The following is a 17560-nucleotide window of genomic DNA, read 5'->3' as shown; positions in this document are numbered from 1 at the left end:
AAGAATAACAGCAATTAATATTCTCATGAAATATATTGTGTTACCTTAATCAATTAGTACTATGCAATGTCAATATTTGTATAAAAAGATGAAATGTACATATTTGCATACCTTAGCCCTGCTTCCTTGCTTTTCTCCATTACCCTGCATGCCAATCGAGGGAGTAACACAGAAAAATTAAAAGAGAGTATCTGAGAGCATGCCACGCACGCAAGATATGCTTCATATGTAACATGTTCATGCTTTAAGTGGTTGTGGTGTAGTAAGTTGCTTAAACAATTTATGATGTATGACTTTGTGCTTGATAAATATTATGTTAGCACCTTTTAATTATCGGTGCTCAATCAAGATGACACGACAGTACAATCCTTCCTATGCAGTAAAAATTCAATATATTTTGCTAAATCTTTCCAATATACATGCTTTAAGCTTCAACCATACATAATATGTTTCTTGCGGCCTCTTGATGCTCATTGCGTTTGTATTCTCTTTATTCTCCATTTTGAGCCAAACAAATTCACCCTTTGTCGAAAAAATTGTCTTTCTTGCGGAAAATGGGGATGCAACTAATGGGGACCCCGAATCAAAACACGTGGATGGGTTCCTGGCCTAATGGCAAGAGCGCGATCATGTCTCTCGGCTGACACGAGTTTGAATCATGTGGGCAATCACTTGATGAAGTTATGTTACCTGATCTCTGAGTGTGGGCACTCCATGATGGACAACATATTGTGCGTCAACGATGCCGAATTGCTCTTCAGGGTCCTGCCAGTTCAAAACCGAAAACAAACAACAAATAGTGAGCCATGTCAGGTGTGCACAGTTTTTCAAAGCGATTTTCTTGATAATTTAAGCGTTCTTCAGTGAATCCATGAAAATGCTGTGTGCATCTATGATCAAGTAACTACGTACATCGACACATCTCCAGAAGTTGAAGTCAAGACCCCATCCATGAACCAGATCATTCTACAAAATAAAATAAAAATAACTATAATAATAATACCTGGGCTAGACCTGTTGGTAATTTTTTTATAGAAGAAAACTCCATGAGCATCAAGCCCTTGAGCCGAGACTCGAATCTTGGTGGGCGCCAGCCCACTAAGCTACGCTCTGTTCTCAAAATTAACCTGGATCATATGCCACACGCACCTCCAAGCATCCCTGGAGAAGACTGGCGCCATCACCTCCATGAACCTGCCCATGCATACATGCTTCTTCATCTTAGCTTAAAATTCCTTACACATGACACAGGGCGAAGAACTTGTGTTGATGATGATCAATTACCCGCTGCACGGCCGCTGGTGCACATCGGGGCACTGCTTCCCCCCTGCAGTCCTGTGTCATTCAAGCATGCCTGATCAGCTAATCATCATATATAGTGCATCAAAACTTGCACCTAAAAGATTAATTGTCTGCATGGTCATTCCTGCATGCCTGCATAATCAGCAACTGCTTGCTTACTTGTGCATGTCGCCGGAGTTTCTCTTGACGGAGACGTCGTACGCCTTGTGCCCCTTGGTGGCGTCCAGCCCCGGCTGCGAGATCTCCAGCCCGTGCTTCTTCACGATGTTGATGTACCTGCAACCGCCCACAGTCGCTGAATGATCAAAATTCAGAAAGCAGCTACATGCGGAATGGATATGGATGATCGACGACGATCCTACGCTTCGGCGGTGAAGTTGTCGACGCCGAGGTCCTCGTCCCACAGGAACACATAGTCATACGGCGCCATGATGCTCGGGTGAAGGAACCTCTTGGCGAACCACCTTCGTCAATCATCATTCACACATTGCAGGTCAGAAATGTCTAAAGATTGCTGGGACTACAGACTGAAGAAAGAAAACGTCGGAGACAGAAGGACGGACAGGCACGGGGCTCTCACCATTTGGTCTGCTTCCTGGCGCTGAAGTGGACGGCCTCCTTGGACCACTGGAACTCCTCGTCCCACTCCATCGTGTGGCCATGGTAGTGGAACAGTGTTACAGTATATGTGAATTGCACTACTAGCTTTTTTCATCAGTTCAGACTTTTGGTTGCGTTGACTAGTGCATGATGGTATCAGAGCTAAGGTCTTGGGTTCAAGTCCTGACTTTCACAATTTATTAAAAATTGCTGATAACCTCACTTTGTGTCCACGTGGAGGCCTCTTGAGTCATACGTGAGTTTCGCGCGACGTCGCTCTCTTCCGGTTAACAAAAAGTATCACTTATCAGTGTGAATAATACAAAGTGTTTTTTTCGGGAATAATAAAACAAAGTGTTGCAAGTAAACGCTTCATGCCAATAAATTAAAAAGCAAATGTACAACAATGAATCCAATAATGGAAAATGAAAAAGTAAATAAAATGGCCTCATCTCAACCCCATCTTGGTCCGTTGGACAAAAAAGTAGTTCATTAACAAAACCAGTGGTGTTTTCTCAGTGTTTAGTCAACCATATTATCTGATTGTGCAGTATTGCTTTTGTAACTAAGTAAATACGAAAATTAATTTAGGGTTGGGATGATGATCTAGCAGTAGAGTTGGCCAGCTCCTTGTCGGCATTGTCAAGTCTTGAGTCAAAGGCGTGCCACTCCTCGTATTGCCGGTCTTTAATCTACGCATCAATCATAACAACAATTAATATTCTCATGAAATATATCGTGTTACCTTAATCAATTAGTACTATGTAATGTAAATATTTATATGGAAAAAATGAAATGTAAATATCTGCATACCTTAGCCCTGCTTCCTTGCTTTTCTCCGTTACCCTGCATGCAAATCGAGGGAGCAACATGGAAAATTTAAAAGAAGTATCTGAGAGCATGCCATGCACACAAGATATACTTCATATGTAACATGTTCATGCTTTAAGCGAATTACTCCTTTTACGTTGTAGTGTAGTAAGTTGCTTATACAACTTATGATGTATGACTTTGTGCTTGATAAATATTATGTCACCAGCTTTTAATTATTGGTGGTCAATCAAGATGACACGGTGGTTGATAAATATTATGTCACCAGCTTTTAATTATCGGTGGTCAGTCAAGATGACACGGCAGTACAATCATTCCTACGTAGTGAAAATTCAATATATTTTGCTAAATCTTTTCAAATAAACATGCTTTAAGCTCCAACCATACATAATATCTTTCTTGCGGCCTCTTGATGTTTATTGTGTTTGTATCCTCTTGATTCTTCATTTTAAGTCAAAATAATTCACCCTTTGTCGAAAAATAATATATTTCTTGCGTAAAAAGGGGATGCAACTGAATCAAAACACGTGGATGGGCTCCTAGCCTAGCGGCAAAAGCACGATGGTGTCTCTCCGCTGACACGAGTTTGAATCCTATGGGCAAGCACTCGGTGAAGTTACGTTACCTGATCTTTGAGTGTGGGGACTCCATGATGGACAACATATTGTGCATCCACGATGCCAAATTGCTCTTCAGGGTCCTGCCAATTCAAAACAGAGAACGAAAAAGAATAGTGAGCCATGGTAGGTGTGCACAATTTTTTGAAACGAATTTCTGGATAACTTGAGCGTTCTTCAGTGAATCTATCAGAATGTTGTATGTATCTATGGTCAAGTAATCACGTACATCGACACATCTCCAGAAGTTGTAGTCGAGACCCCATCCATGAACCAGATCATTCTGCAAAATAAAATTAAAAATAAATAAGTTCTTCATTTTACTTGTGTAATAAAATAAGATAATAATGTTATTTTAGTTCAAATAATAATCCAGAATTAATTATGAGCTACTGGCAGAATCAGCATGCTAGCTTAAGTACCTGGATCATATGCCACACGCATCTCCAAGCATCCCTGGAGAAGACCGGCGCCATCACCTCCACGAACCTGCCCATGCATACATGCTTCTTCATATAGTAACTTGAGATTTTCATACACATGACACAAGGTGAAGAACTTGTGTTGATGACGATCAACAATTACCCGCTGCACGGCCGCTTGTGTACGTCGGGGCACCACTTCCCCCCTGCATCCGTCCTGTGTCATTCATGCATGCCTGGTCAGTTCGGACGTGTATGGTAGCCTATATATATCTCAGTCAGTCCCGCGCGGAAAGAAAATGGCTCGTTTGGTTACCCACATTCACTGTTAGGCTTGAATAGCACCAACATTAAAGCTCCACTGGGCCTGCATCCAGAGGAACGCTCAAATCAGCCGTTTTTGTGGAGCCAGGCCCGAGCGGTGCAACCCTAGGCACGTGGGCGTGGGCGGTTGCACGCATGGCTGAGGTCCCGGGAAGTTGCGTTGTTTCCAGACGCGTCGTCATAAATTACCCTCACCTCCCTTCCTCGCCGATCTCTCCCCTCTTCCCCACTCACACCAGCGTAGGCGACCACCGGAGCGACAACAGGACGATCCAAGACGACGGCTACCACCGGAGCGACTGTGGACCTCCACCAGAGCGCATCGGTCATGGCGTTAAGTCCTCGCCCTCTGTGTAGATTTACCGCTTTCGACTCAGGCTAGATTAGATGTGAGCATGCGATTGGAGAGTTAGGGAGGGGAATGGACACATCGGTGGTGCCGGATTGGAATAAAACACTACCATCGTTCGATTCTGCGTCGACGGCTTCTAGGGATTATAGGTCATTTTTCGATTACATAGGGGGTGGGGATTGGGGTACAAACTTTCTTGTCTAACCGCGGTGACGCTAGAGTCGCGTCGAGCGGCGGAGGGGCATAGCCATCTTCTTTTCTTCCTCATCGTCTTCGTCAAGAACGATGTGTCTTGCACGGTCGCCTATCGCGAGCGCCCTGGCCACCATCTGCACCTCGTCGTTGTCGGCCTCCGGCGACGTGAACTTCCTATTGTAGTACATCGCGGCATGCTGGTCTTGAGTGCCTTGTACTGCCTGTACTTGGCCCATCTTGCCCTCTTTTCAGCGTCGCTGGAGTCTGCGTGATTCATGGCCCAGGGTAGGATGTCCACTAACATAGCGCCCTTGGCTGGGCCCGGAATCAGTGTCTTCATCTGGTGCGGCGTAGCCTTCTTCATCACAGTGTCGGCCTCCTTGTGCATGTCATTGATTCTGCTGAAGTTCGAGCACACTTCCCTGGTGTGCTCGAACTTCTTGCGATCACTGAAACAGAGGGGGTTAGAGTGCGGTGCTTGGTTACTAGGGTGGGTTAATATAGGAGCGTTATGCCTATATGAATGAATGCTGACCATTGAACTGCGTGTTGTTAATAATGCAGATGGACAAGGGCAAGGAGGTCGTGCCACCATTGGAGAAGGGCAAGGAGGCCGTGCCACCATTTGTGGAAGTGCCGGTGCAAGAACACCCAAGCGCCAAGCGAAGGAACTATGGGCACTACCATGAGGAGTCCGGACCAAGCCAGTTCTACAAGGTTATCCTTGGTCCGAAGCTGGAGAGTCTGCCAATGCCTGTAGAGTTCACCAAGCACTTCCCTATCGTCCTTGTAGAATTCAAGCTCAGGACGAACACCAGTTGCGCATGGAGGGTACGGTGATCAACGGCAGGGTCACCCTTGATGAGGGTTGGGCCACCTTCGCCGCTGTTTATCAGATCATGATCGGGTACATGCTGACGTTCAAGCTGCTGAACCCCGACACCATGAAGGTGATTGTTTTCAACAACGAGGGCTTGGAGGTGGTCACCAAGTGCAAGGAGTACGACAGCGCCTTCGGCGTGACCGCCTGAGCTTCTGTTGCCCGTTCCTTGTTGGTTGTTGGTTTAAGACTTGGGTTTCGTTTAAAACTTATCGTAATATGTTGGTTTAGAACTTGTGATGCGTGGTTAAGACTTGTGTTTGTGCCTAAGCTTGTTCTGTTGCTCTAATTTAGTTCTTAGTTTCCTCATGTGTGCCTCTGGTAACCTCACCACATCGAGGAGGAGGTTATCACACAATTGTCCTGGATGTAACCAAACAACCGGACTTGTGTTTCCTCCTAAACAAGTCAGCAACCAAACAGCCGGCCTTTCATTTCGACACATGCATGCTAGAGGGGATGTAGGCAACCAATCAATATGCAGATGTTGATTTTTTGCCTGCATATGCTCAGTCAGACCCAACTGAGATAAGTATGCAAAGTGCCTAAAAACGATGCAGATAACCTAACACATCCTTAATCATCATAGATAATGCATAAAAAATGTATCAAGAAGATTAATTGTGTGCATGGTCATTCCTGCCTGCCTGCATAATCTGTGCTTGCTTACTTGTGCATCTCGCCGGAGTTTCTCTTGACGGAGACCTTGTACGCCGACTTCCCCTTGGTCGAGTCCAGCCCCGGCTGCGAGATCTCCAGCCCGTGCTTCTTCACGATGTCAATGTACCTGCAACATACCGTCCGCCATTAGATTACAGAGCTAGGTTCAGAAAGCAGCAGCACGAATGGATGGTGGATGATCCTACGCTTCGGCGTTGAAGTTCTCGACGCCGAGGTCCTCGTCCCACAGGAACACGTAGGCGTACGGCGCCACGACGCTCGGGTGGAGGAACCTCTTGGCGAACCACCTTCGTCAATCATCATTCACACATCCCAGGTCAGAATCTCTGAAGGTTGCATGCCACTGACATACTATTTGCATTGTTCTTTGGACTGACTGAAAAATAGAATGCTCTCACCATTTGGTCTGCTTCCTGGCGCTGACGTGGACGGCCTCCTTGGACCAGTGGAAGTCGTCGTCCCACTCCGTCGTGTGGCCGTCGTAGTGGAACAGCACCACGTCGAACTTGTCCGAGAACTGCGTTATGTAAAAGTCAAGTACTAGTACATTGCCCGGGACAGCATGATCAAAGTTCAGAAACCACTTGTTGGTTGGTTTCTTCTTAATTACCTTGTGAACGGTTGCATTGACATTGGCCCTCTCCTTGTGCCCTACCGCCATTGTGAGGAGGTACTTCCGAACCGGCGCGTCCTGCGCATCGCGAACCGAAACAAGTCATTCAGAGTAAGGCTGGGTGGAATGGCAGAGTTCCGGGTTCGGAGAAGGCGAGAAAGACCTGAGTCGGGGATCCCCACAGCCGGCGCAGGTGAAGGTCGGACTCCGAAACCACGATGCCCGGCGGTAACCTCCCTGCGCCTTCTGGTCTCCTTGCAACATTAACAATCTGCAGAAATGCAGGTCTGTTTAGATCATCTGAAAACATGTAGTGTAATTTCTTCATGCATCGATCCAGTGATCTGATCAGGAGACCATGTAGCTGGAAATCAAACTGGATCATCATTTCAAAAAGTTCAGAACTGTATGCAATATTGTAATGTACCCCTGAGGTGGCATTTGAGGTGCTACTGCTGTTCCTGAGTAATGGTGCCCAGAGTCTCCCGAGGAAGCTCTCACTGGAGCTGGAGTTGGTGCTGCCGCTCCAAGGCAGTACGCCACACTGAAGCTGCATGATGCCAAGTTAATTTGAAGCAAATATACCAAGATAAAAACATTTTTTTGTTTCCTATCATACATTGGGCGTCATCGATGCCGGGAAAGAGAAGCCGAGGACGAAGCCCAACGACACCATGGCTAACGCCGACAGAACCGGGACTAATCTCATCCTCACTGCATACATTATTCAGTCACCACGGAATATGAAGAAAGAACACCAATATATATGTAGTAACAAGACTCTGATTCTGCAAGGCAGACACTTACAAGATCGATATTGATGGATGACGGCCTCTGCTTGTGGTGCTGACAGGAAGGGCAGGAAGAAGAGAGGAATGTCTCTGCGATTTATGCCATGACATTATACGTACGATCTACTGCCCGACGACGACGACTCTGTAGCCAGCGCGTGTCTTTGATCCGAAGGAAGATGATGGAGTAGGGAGGAGGAAAAGATCGATGGTCTGCCTTAGACTCGCATCCAGAGCATATGCGCAGTTGACTTCCGGCAAAAGGTAATTACTAGTGGCTGTCGCGCGGAGGCACGGTGTCTCCGGCAGCCATTCAATTCCGGCAGCGCAACGATGGAGGTGCACGTGCCAAAACACGGCCGCGTTTTGACCCAACAACAAGCCAAAGAATCGCCGCCGCCGGATGCCTGCCCTCTCTCAGTCTCTCACTGCTGCATATATGTGGCCCTCAAACCAACCGACCACGTCTCCTTCTTCATCTCCGGTCGGTCCGCGCTGCCGGACTTATTTTTTCGATGTGGAGCTCGGCCACCGGTGCATAGGTCGTCGCCGTCGTGGACCTCGTGCGCCGCCGCGGGGATCGATCAAAGCTTTCGACCTACGCCTTCATGGTCAAACTCGATCAGGAGACGAAACCATCGCCCTCCCAAGCTCTCCCGGAACCGTACTTGTGTCCGAGCACAACGAGCTGGACGTCTCCCAATCCCAAGCTGATCTGATGCATATGCCAAAACGGCGCCTCCCCGGCCGACTTGACCCAACAAGCCAAAACATCGGCCGTACCGTCTTCCCCGCCTCCGGCGTGGCACCAAGCTGTCTGTCATCCGCGCCGTCGCTCCGATGCCCTGACCACGTCTACCTGCATGCATCCAGTCGACCAACACGGCAGCCGTCGATCCCGAACAAAGCAGCAGCCGCAGCCCACCCCACTGTCACATATTCCGAGCCAATGCACCGACTGAGAATTAGTACCCGATAAACGATTTCAGTTTTTTTTATCAAGTTTATAAGAACGTTTGAAAATAGCATGATTACTGCTTAGCTACCATGGGCCTGTTTTTTCTGAGAAATTGAGATATGTTTGATTGAGGTTGACTGAGATTAGTACCCTGTAAATGATTTCTGAAGCAAAAAAAACTGATTTTGTTTGGTATCAGCTTTTCTTAGAAAACATGAGGTTGACTGAGATATACTCCCTCCGTTCCAAAATAGATGACCCAACTTTGTACTAACTTTAGTATAAAGTTGAGTCATCTATTTTGGAACGGAGGGAGTAGTACCCTGTAAATGATTTCTGAAGCAAAAAAATGATTTTGCTTAGGTATCATCTTTTCTTAGAAAACAACCTTTGCCCCCTCCATCAAAGGCACTTGGCCAAAAAGCTTTTCTTTGATTCAGTGATCGTGGGCAATTTGGCCAAGTGCTGGGCCGACCTGAGGGTGGCCCCCCATCATATCCAAGATGGCCAAGGTGAATGGGACTGGTGGCGCTTTTTGTGATTTTGCTCGCCACGCTGCAACGACGATGTCTGGCCTTGGCTACAACTTGCACAGGTGAGCTTCTCTGCCCCCTCCCTCTCGTCTCGAACTTGAGCTTATCCTTGATTTTCTATTCTGAACCATGCATCAAACAACAAAATAGCAGTCTATCAAAACTTACTTCGAGTAAGAGTCCGTTCATGGTACCTTCAAGTTCAGGTTTTTACTTGATTGGTGGGGATTTGGGGGCGTATATTAAGTGGCATGGTGTGTGTATTTTGGTCTCCTAAGGTGTGAGCAATTTCTCCTCGCTGGAGTTAGTGTGGATTGCAGGCAAGGCATCCACATCGGTCGGATGCATCATGTTTGTGATGACATTAAAATCTGAAACCCGGGAGTATTTAAAAAAAAAACTACCACAATTCGTGAAACCGTGCCTACAAACTACCATTTTATAAATTTGTGCAAAAAACTATCATTTTTTCATTAATCATTGACTAAAAACTACCATGTATGAAAAGTGCCCGATTCGACAAGTTTAAACTCGTTTCTGACTAGTTGGGCCCACACATAAGCGGGCTAAAAATGCAATTAGGTCCCTAGTTTTTTTTAAAAGCAATACACTCTAAACCATGTCTATACACATCCTTATGTAGTTTATATTGAAATCCCTAGAAAAACTTATATTTAGAAACGGAGGGAGTAGTAGTTTAAATGTATCTATTCAAAGCTCAAGGTTAACTACAAGGTAGCCAAACTTCCAGGGGATACATGGTTAGTAGTTTAACTGTAACTTGCATACTTATTTCAGGAGTAAAAACACGTTTATGTAAATAGCTTATGTTCCAGCAAGATCGAACTAGCATATATAAGCACACACATTCCTGGCTCGGTAGCTATTTCATACCATAAATCATAATAGAGCACTGCTATAGGGACACACTAGTAGAAAAAGGGCCTTTAGTCCCGGTTCGTGTAAGAACCGGGACTAAAGGGGGAGGCTTTAGTAACGACCCTTTAGTCCCGGTTTCAAAACCGGGACTAAAGACCCTCCACGTGGCCGCTGCCTGGAGGTCCACCTTTAGTCCCGGTTGGTGAAATTTTATGGATTTTTTTTCTGAAATTTTTTTAAATTTTTTTTGATTTTCAAATTTCTGAATTATTTTAACCTCTAATCTCTAATCACCCCTCATCACTGCTCAATTAAACCTCTAATCTCTAATCACCCCTCATCATTCCAAATCATCTAACTTTCCGGACGGTCACCCATCCTCTCACTTATACCTAGCCATACCTCGGGCCGGGCCGGGCTTCGGGCCGGGCCGGGCTTCGGGCCGGGCCTAGCTTCGGGCCGGGCCTAGCCAAGCCCGACGAAAAAAACCCAGGCCTGAGCCCGGCCCGGCCCGGTCATCGGGCCTGTTTCCTGGGCCCGAGCCCGGCCCGAACACGTAAAAGCCCGTCGGGCTTTGGGCCGGCCCGGCCCGACCTTCAGAGAAATGCAAAAATGACGGGCCCAGGCCCGGCCCGGCCTTCGGGCTCAAGATCTAGGCCCGAGCCCGGCCCGGGGGCAGCGTCGGGCCGGGCCGGCCGGCCGGGCTTCCCATGGCCAGGTATACTCTCACTACTCCAGCCTGAGCACGCTTAACTTCCGGGTTCTATTCTCCCTCGTTTCCAGGTCTGCACTTGTTGTTTTCCTGACAATAGTAAGATGTCAATCCTATTAACCCTCAGGAATTTAGCTTGAGCATGAAGTCACACATTTCACTGTTTGAGTTTGAAACTAATGTTCTAAAAAACAATAATTATTTAGTAACACTAATATTTCTTGAATAAGTAGTTTGCGCATAGTTTGACCACAGTTTGACCAGATTTGACCAAAATTCAAAAAAACTAAAATAATTATTTAGTAACACTAATATTTCTTGAATAATTAGTTTGACCATTGTTTGACCACAGTTTGACCAGATTTGACCAAAATTCAAAAAAACTGAAATAATTATTTAGTAACACTAATATTCTTGAATAATTATTTAGTAACATTAATACTTCTTCAATAAGTAGTTTGACCAGATTAAACAAAAATTCAAAAAAACTGAAATTTGAGCATAACTTTTTTTCTTTTAGAATTTGAGGATTCTAAAAATTTGCAAACAGGCCGTAGGCTGTCAAAATCGTATGCGGATTTTCGTGCTGAACATTTTGATATATTATACGTTTTTTTCTGACATCGTATGCAAAAGTTATAGCCATTTTACATTTTCCCTACACTTTTTGCAAAACATGTCCAAATTTAAGTTTTTAAATTTTCCTAACTAGTACATGTTGCAACATAACTACATCTGGAAGGATTTTAATTTTTGAAGTTTTGATCATTTTCTTTTGCTTTTTACAAAACTGAAAAAGCGATCCACAGGGGGGTGCAGAGTTTGAAGATGGGACCTTTAGTACCGGTTTGTGCCATGAACCGGTAATAATGCCTCAAACCCCATTAGTACCGGTTGGTGGCTCGAACCGGGACTAAAGGTCTAACCTTTAGTACCGGTTGGTGCCACAAACCTGTACTAATGGGCATCGCACCCTTTAGTCCCGGTTCGTGGCACCAACCGGGACTAAAGGTCCCATTTGAACCGGGACTAATGCATGTACGATGCCCTAGCCGCTCGAACCGGGACTAATGCTCACATTAGTCCCGGTTCGTAATGCAACCGGGATTAATGCTCTTTTCTGGCCGAACCAAAGCCCTGTTTTCTACTAGTGACAACAACCTTTTGCCCGATCTCGCACGATGGGTGGAATATTGAAATCACCCATTAGATTGCATCATTTTGCTAATCCCCGTCATTCAAATTAGGCATCGTGTCTGAATCATCCGTGGACGATCGTTTGCAAAGCACTTTCAATCATAATATAGGAAGCATTTTGCTTGGCAAGGGAAGTTGGAGGGACCAGTCCGACAGGCTAACAAAATGACTGAACGAACAAGAACTTGGCTATCCTACGGCCATATCTTAACCAAGTTACTGAAAGTTCAGTGTGATACGCCACAGAGAAAATATGTTTGGGTAACCAACTTAGAACTGACGCTTAACAAGATTATACCAAAGCGAAGACTCTCATATATTCATAGCAAACATAGGACAAGACTCTCATAGCAAACATAAGTGAAGATAACAAGACTCTCATATCAGAGTAGGATAACACTCCGAATAAGAAGAAGCACCAAAAGATGAAATTAAACTCCCATGCTTCACTGCCTTGCGAGGGATTAATTCAGACTTCGGCATTTTAAACACCTCCTCCCTCACCAGCTCTTTGGTCGTCCACAACACCAGCCAGTGCTAAACGAAGCAAAGAATGCCAATCAGTAGTGTACTCAGTAAAATTTCTTGGCACCGCTTAAGCGATCTTGTTAAGGCAAACTTAGCATGTGTTGGTGAATTGAACACATCAAACAATTGTACACATGGGAATCATATATGAAGTGTCAAGGTAAACATACCTGGTATGGTGTTGAAGCTCGTGTAGAGAAAGATGTGCTCAACTAAATCCCAACCATATATGTACTTCTTACTCGAAAGCTTCTTAAACTTCAGGGACTTGCCATCAAATGTGAAGACACCAAGATCAGTGACGACAATGCTCACGTCAGTGCCCTCCAAAGATCCAGCCAACACTGGCGGATGTGAGCTCATCGGATGGCCAATGGGGCGAAGCATATTGAGGTCAATTGCTCTGCTATAGAGCCAACAATACTCACCATCAATGCTCCACCTCGAGTACACGACGCATAAGCCGTGCTGGTCCTGGTGGACGACCCCCAGCCTACCGCCGGGCCCCGAAATAAGGAGAGGGTTGTGCTCAACCAGCTTTTCTGGCAGATCATAACTGACAGGCGATGCCGACTCAAGTCATACCGGAGAATGCCCAAACCATGATCAAGGAGGAAGTAGAGTTGTTTTCCGATAAGGAGACTAGGCCTTCCCATGAAGCAGTTGTCCGATACAAATCCTATGTGAATACAGGCCGGAAAAGTGCACTTCTGGGTGTATGATGAGTACACAGACGCCCGCAGGAGAGAATGTTCATCATCATCCACACATCCCTCGTCCTCGATACAAGCCACAGAAAACGGGCCCGAGTTACAGGCTGCATGGTCGCAGCCGTCCACGGAGCAGAGCACCGCGGCTGTGCAGAAGTAGTCAGACTCTCGCAGTTCGGTCCGCCTCCCGGACACGGGATCCCAGACGACAGCTTCATCACGCTGTTCCGAGCATCCAAGAAAACGCGGCCATGGCGTCAGTAGAGCACGAAAGTGCTTTCCCGTTTGGGAATGGGACTGCGGGGGCAGAACTATTTTGTGGGGACGAAGCGCTCGGGGTCGCTGGCCACCCAGCTCTGCAGGAAGCCCAGGACCGGAGCTGTTCCATGCAAGGCGAGGTAGCGGCTTCGGAACGCGTTGCCGGAGAGGAGGCGGCACCAAGGTTTACAGGCGAGGGAGGCGCGGATGAGGATCTCCGGCTCCTCCGGCGGAATGCTGAGCAGGATCTTTTCCACGAGCTCCTCCACCATGCTCCGTACTAGTGGACGGTGCGGATCCGGATTTTCGTGCTGAACATTTTGATATATTATACATTTTCATTCTGACATCGTATGCAAAAGTTATAGTCGTTTTACATTTTCCCTACACTTTTTGCAAAACATGTCCAAATTTAAGTTTTTAAATTTTCCTAACTAGTACATGTAGTAACATAACTACATCTGGAAGGATTTTAATTTTTGAAGTTTTTATCATTTTCTTTTGCTTTTTACAAAACTGAAAAGGCGATCCAGGGGGGGGTGTAGAATTTGAAAATGGGACCTTTAGTACCGGTTCGTGCCATGAACCGGTACTAATGCCTCAAACCCCATTAGTACCGGTTGGTGGCTCGAACCGGGACTAAAGGTCTAACCTTTAGTACCGGTTGGTGCCACGAACCGGTACTAATGGGCATCGCATCCTTTAGTCCCGGTTCGTGGCACCAACCGGGACTAAAGGTCCCATTTGAACCAGGACTAATGCATGTACGGTGCCCTAGCCGCTCGAACCGGGACTAGAGCTCACATTAGTCCCGGTTCGTAATGCAACCGGGATTAACGCTCTTTTCTGGCCGAACCAAAGCCCTGTTTTCTACTAGTGACAACAACCTTTTGCCCGATCTCGCACGATGGGTGGAATACTGAAATCACCCATTAGATTGCATCATTTTGCTAATCCCCGTCATTCAAATTAGGCATCGTGTCTGGATGATCCATGGACGATCGTTTGCAGAGATCTTTCAATCATAATATAGGAAGCATTTTGCTTGGCAAGGGAAGTTGGAGGGACCAGTCCGACAAGCTAACAAAATGACTGAAGGAACAAGAACTTGGCTATCCTACGGCCATATCTTAACCAAGTTACTGAAAGTTCAGTGTGATACGCCACAGAGAAAATATGTCTGGGTAACCAACTTAGAACTGACGCTTAACAAGATTATACCAAAGCGAAGACTCTGATATATTCATAGCAAACATAGGACAAGACTCTCATAGCAAACATAAGTGAAGATAACAAGACTCTCATATCAGAGTAGGATAACACTCCGAATAAGAAGAAGCACCAAAAGATGAAATTAAACTCCCATGCTTCACTGCCTTGCCAGGGATTAATTCAGACTTCGGCATGATAAACACCTCCTCCCTCACCAGCTCTTTGGTCGTCCACATCACCAGCCAGTGCTAAACGAAGCAAAGAGTGCCAATCAGTAGTGTACTCAGTAAAATTTCTTGGCACCGCTTAAGCGATTTTGTTAAGGCAAACTTAGCATGTGTTGGTGAACTAAACACATCAAACAATCGTACACATGGGAATCATATATGAAGTGTCAAGGTAAACATACCTGGTATGGTGTTGAAGCTCGTGTAGAGAAAGATGTGCTCAGCTAAATCCCAACCATATATGTACTTCTTACTCGAAAGCTTCTTAAACTTCAGGGACTTGCGATCAAATGTGAAGACACCAAGATCTGTGACGACAATGCTCACGTCGGTGCCCTCCAAAGATCCGAACACTGGCGGATGTGAACTCATCGGATGGCCAATGGGGCGAAGCATATTGAGGTCAATTGCTCTCCTATAGAGCCAACGATACTCACCATCAATGCTCCACCTTGAGTACACGACGCATAAGCCGTTCTGGTCCTGGTGGACGACTCCCAGCCTACCGCCGGGCCCCGAAATAAGGAGAGGGTTGTGCTCAACCAGCTTTTCTGGCAGATCATAACTGACAGGCGATGCCGACTCAAGTCATACCGGAGAATGCCCAAAACATGATCAAGGAGGAAGTAGAGTTGTTTTCCGATGAGGAGACTAGGCCTTCCCATGAAGCAGTTGTCCGATACAAATCCTATGTGAATACAGGCCGGAGAAGTCCACTTCTGGGTGTATGATGAGTACACAGACGCCCGTAGGAGAGAATGTTCGTCATCATCCACACATCCCTCATCCTCGATACAAGCCACGGAAAACGGGCCCGAGTTGCAGGCTGCATGGTCGCAGCCGTCCACGGAGCAGAGCATCGCGGCTGCGCAGAAGTAGTCAGACTCTCGCAGTTCGGTCCGCCTCCCGGACACGGGATCCCAGACGACAGCTTCATCACGCTGTTCCGAGCACCCAAGAAGAACGCGGCCATGGCGTCAGTCGAGCACGAAAGTGCTTTCCCGTTTGGGAATGGGACTGCGGGGGCAGAACTTTTTCGTGGGGACGAAGCGCTCGGGGTCACCGGCCACCCAGCTCTGCAGGAAGCCCAGGACCGGAGCTGTTCCATGCAAGGCGAGGTAGCGGCTTCGGAACGCGTTGCCGGAGAGGAGGCGGCACCAAGGTTTGTAAGCGAGGGAGGCGCGGATGAGGATCTCTGGCTCCTCCGGCGGAATGCTGAGCAGGATCTTTTCCACGAGCTCCTCCACCATGCTCTGTGCTAGTGGACGGTGCGGATGCGGATTTTCGTGCTGAACATTTTGATATATTATACGTTTTTTTTTCTGACATCGTATGCAAAAGTTATAGTCGTTTTACATTTTCCCTACACTTTTTGCAAAACATGTCCAAATTTAAGTTTTTAAATTTTCCTAACTAGTACATGTAGTAACATAACTACATCTGGAAGGATTTTAATTTTTGAAGTTTTTATCATTTTCTTTTGCTTTTTACAAAACTGAAAAGGCGATCCAAGGGGTGGGGGAGTAGAGTTTGAAAATGGGACCTTTAGTACCAGTTCGTGCCATGAACCGGTACTGATGCCTCAAACCCCATTAGTACAGGTTGGTGGCTCGAACCGGGACTAAAGGTCTAACCTTTAGTACCGGTTGGTGCCACGAACCGGTACTAATGGGCATCGCACCCTTTAGTCCCGGTTCGTGGCACCAACCGGGACTAAATGTCCCATTTGAACCGGGACTAATGCATGTACGGTGCCCTAGCTGCTCGAACCGGGACTAATGCTCACATTAGTCCCGGTTCGTAATGCAACCGGGATTAACGCTCTTTTCTGGCCGAACCAAAGCCCTGTTTTCTACTAGTGACAGCAACCTTTTGCCCGATCTCGCACGATGGGTGGAATACTGAAATCACCCATTAGATTGCATCATTTTGCTTATCCCCGTTATTCAAATTAGGCATCGTGTCTGAATCATCCGTGGACGATCGTTTGCAGAGCACTTTCAATCATAATGTAGGAAGCATTTTGCTTGGCAAGGGAAGTTGGAGGGACTAGTCCTACAGGCTAACAAAATGACTGAAGGAACAAGAACTTGGCTATCCTACGGCCATATCTTAACCAAGTTACTGAAAGTTCAGTGTGATACGCCACAGAGAAAATATGTTTGGGTAACCAACTTAGAACTGACGCTTAACAAGATTATACCAATGCAAAGACTCTCATATATTCATAGCAAACATAGGACAAGACTCTCATAGCAAACATAAGTGAAGATAACAAGACTCTCATATCAGAGTAGGATAACACTCCAAATAAGAAGAAGCACCAAAAGATGAAATTAAACTCCCATGATTCACTGCCTTGCCAGGGATTAATTCAGACTTCGGCATGATAAACACCTCCTCCCTCACCAGCTCTTTGGTCGTCCACAACACCAGCCAGTGCTAAACGAAGCAAAGAACGCCAATCAGTAGTGTACTCAGTAAAATTTCTTGGCACCGCTTAAGCGATTTTGTTAAGGCAAACTTAGCATGTGTTGGTGAACTGAACACATCAAACAATCGTACACATGGGAATCTTATATGAAGTGTCAAGGTAAACATACCTGGTATGGTGTTGAAGCTCGTGTAGAGAAAGATGTGCTCAGCTAAATCCCAACCATGTATGTACTTCTTACTCGAAAGCTTCTTAAACTTCAGGGACTTGCGATCAAATGTGAAGACACAATATCTGTGACGAC

General features: G+C 46.2%; 1 protein-coding gene across 1 annotated transcript; it reads right to left on the bottom strand.

Moving 5' to 3' along the window:
- Positions 1 to 2408: 2408 nt before the first annotated feature.
- On the bottom strand, positions 2409 to 12778 carry LOC123170882 (uncharacterized). Its single transcript, XM_044588606.1, has 14 exons — positions 12586 to 12778; positions 7437 to 7531; positions 7245 to 7367; positions 6981 to 7088; positions 6815 to 6895; positions 6603 to 6721; positions 6390 to 6491; positions 6194 to 6310; positions 3936 to 3989; positions 3773 to 3839; positions 3580 to 3633; positions 3359 to 3433; positions 2716 to 2748; positions 2409 to 2594 (listed from the first exon to the last, which is right to left on the bottom strand). Exons 1-14 carry the CDS (start codon positions 12776 to 12778, stop codon positions 2490 to 2492), a joined length of 1326 nt encoding a protein of 441 aa, XP_044444541.1. The 3' UTR covers positions 2409 to 2489.
- Between the last annotated feature and the right edge of the window lie 4782 nt (positions 12779 to 17560).

Source organism: Triticum aestivum, chromosome 7D (genome assembly GCF_018294505.1).
Source record: "Triticum aestivum cultivar Chinese Spring chromosome 7D, IWGSC CS RefSeq v2.1, whole genome shotgun sequence".
NCBI lineage: Eukaryota > Viridiplantae > Streptophyta > Magnoliopsida > Poales > Poaceae > Triticum > Triticum aestivum.
Note: the sequence above shows the minus strand (reverse complement) of the source record. Positions and strands in the feature narration are given on the sequence as shown.

Excerpts from the sequence above, each read along its gene's own strand:
- LOC123170882 (XM_044588606.1), bottom strand. The coding sequence starts at position 12,778 with ATGAGCTCACATCCGCCAGTGTTGGCTGGATCTTTGGAGGGCACTGAC. Across the intron at positions 7,532-12,585 it reads GAGCTTCAACACCATACCAG|TGAGGATGAGATTAGTCCCG; the intron begins GTATGTTTACCT and ends TAATGTATGCAG. Across the intron at positions 3,434-3,579 it reads ACTTCTGGAGATGTGTCGAT|GACCCTGAAGAGCAATTTGG; the intron begins GTACGTGATTAC and ends TTGAATTGGCAG.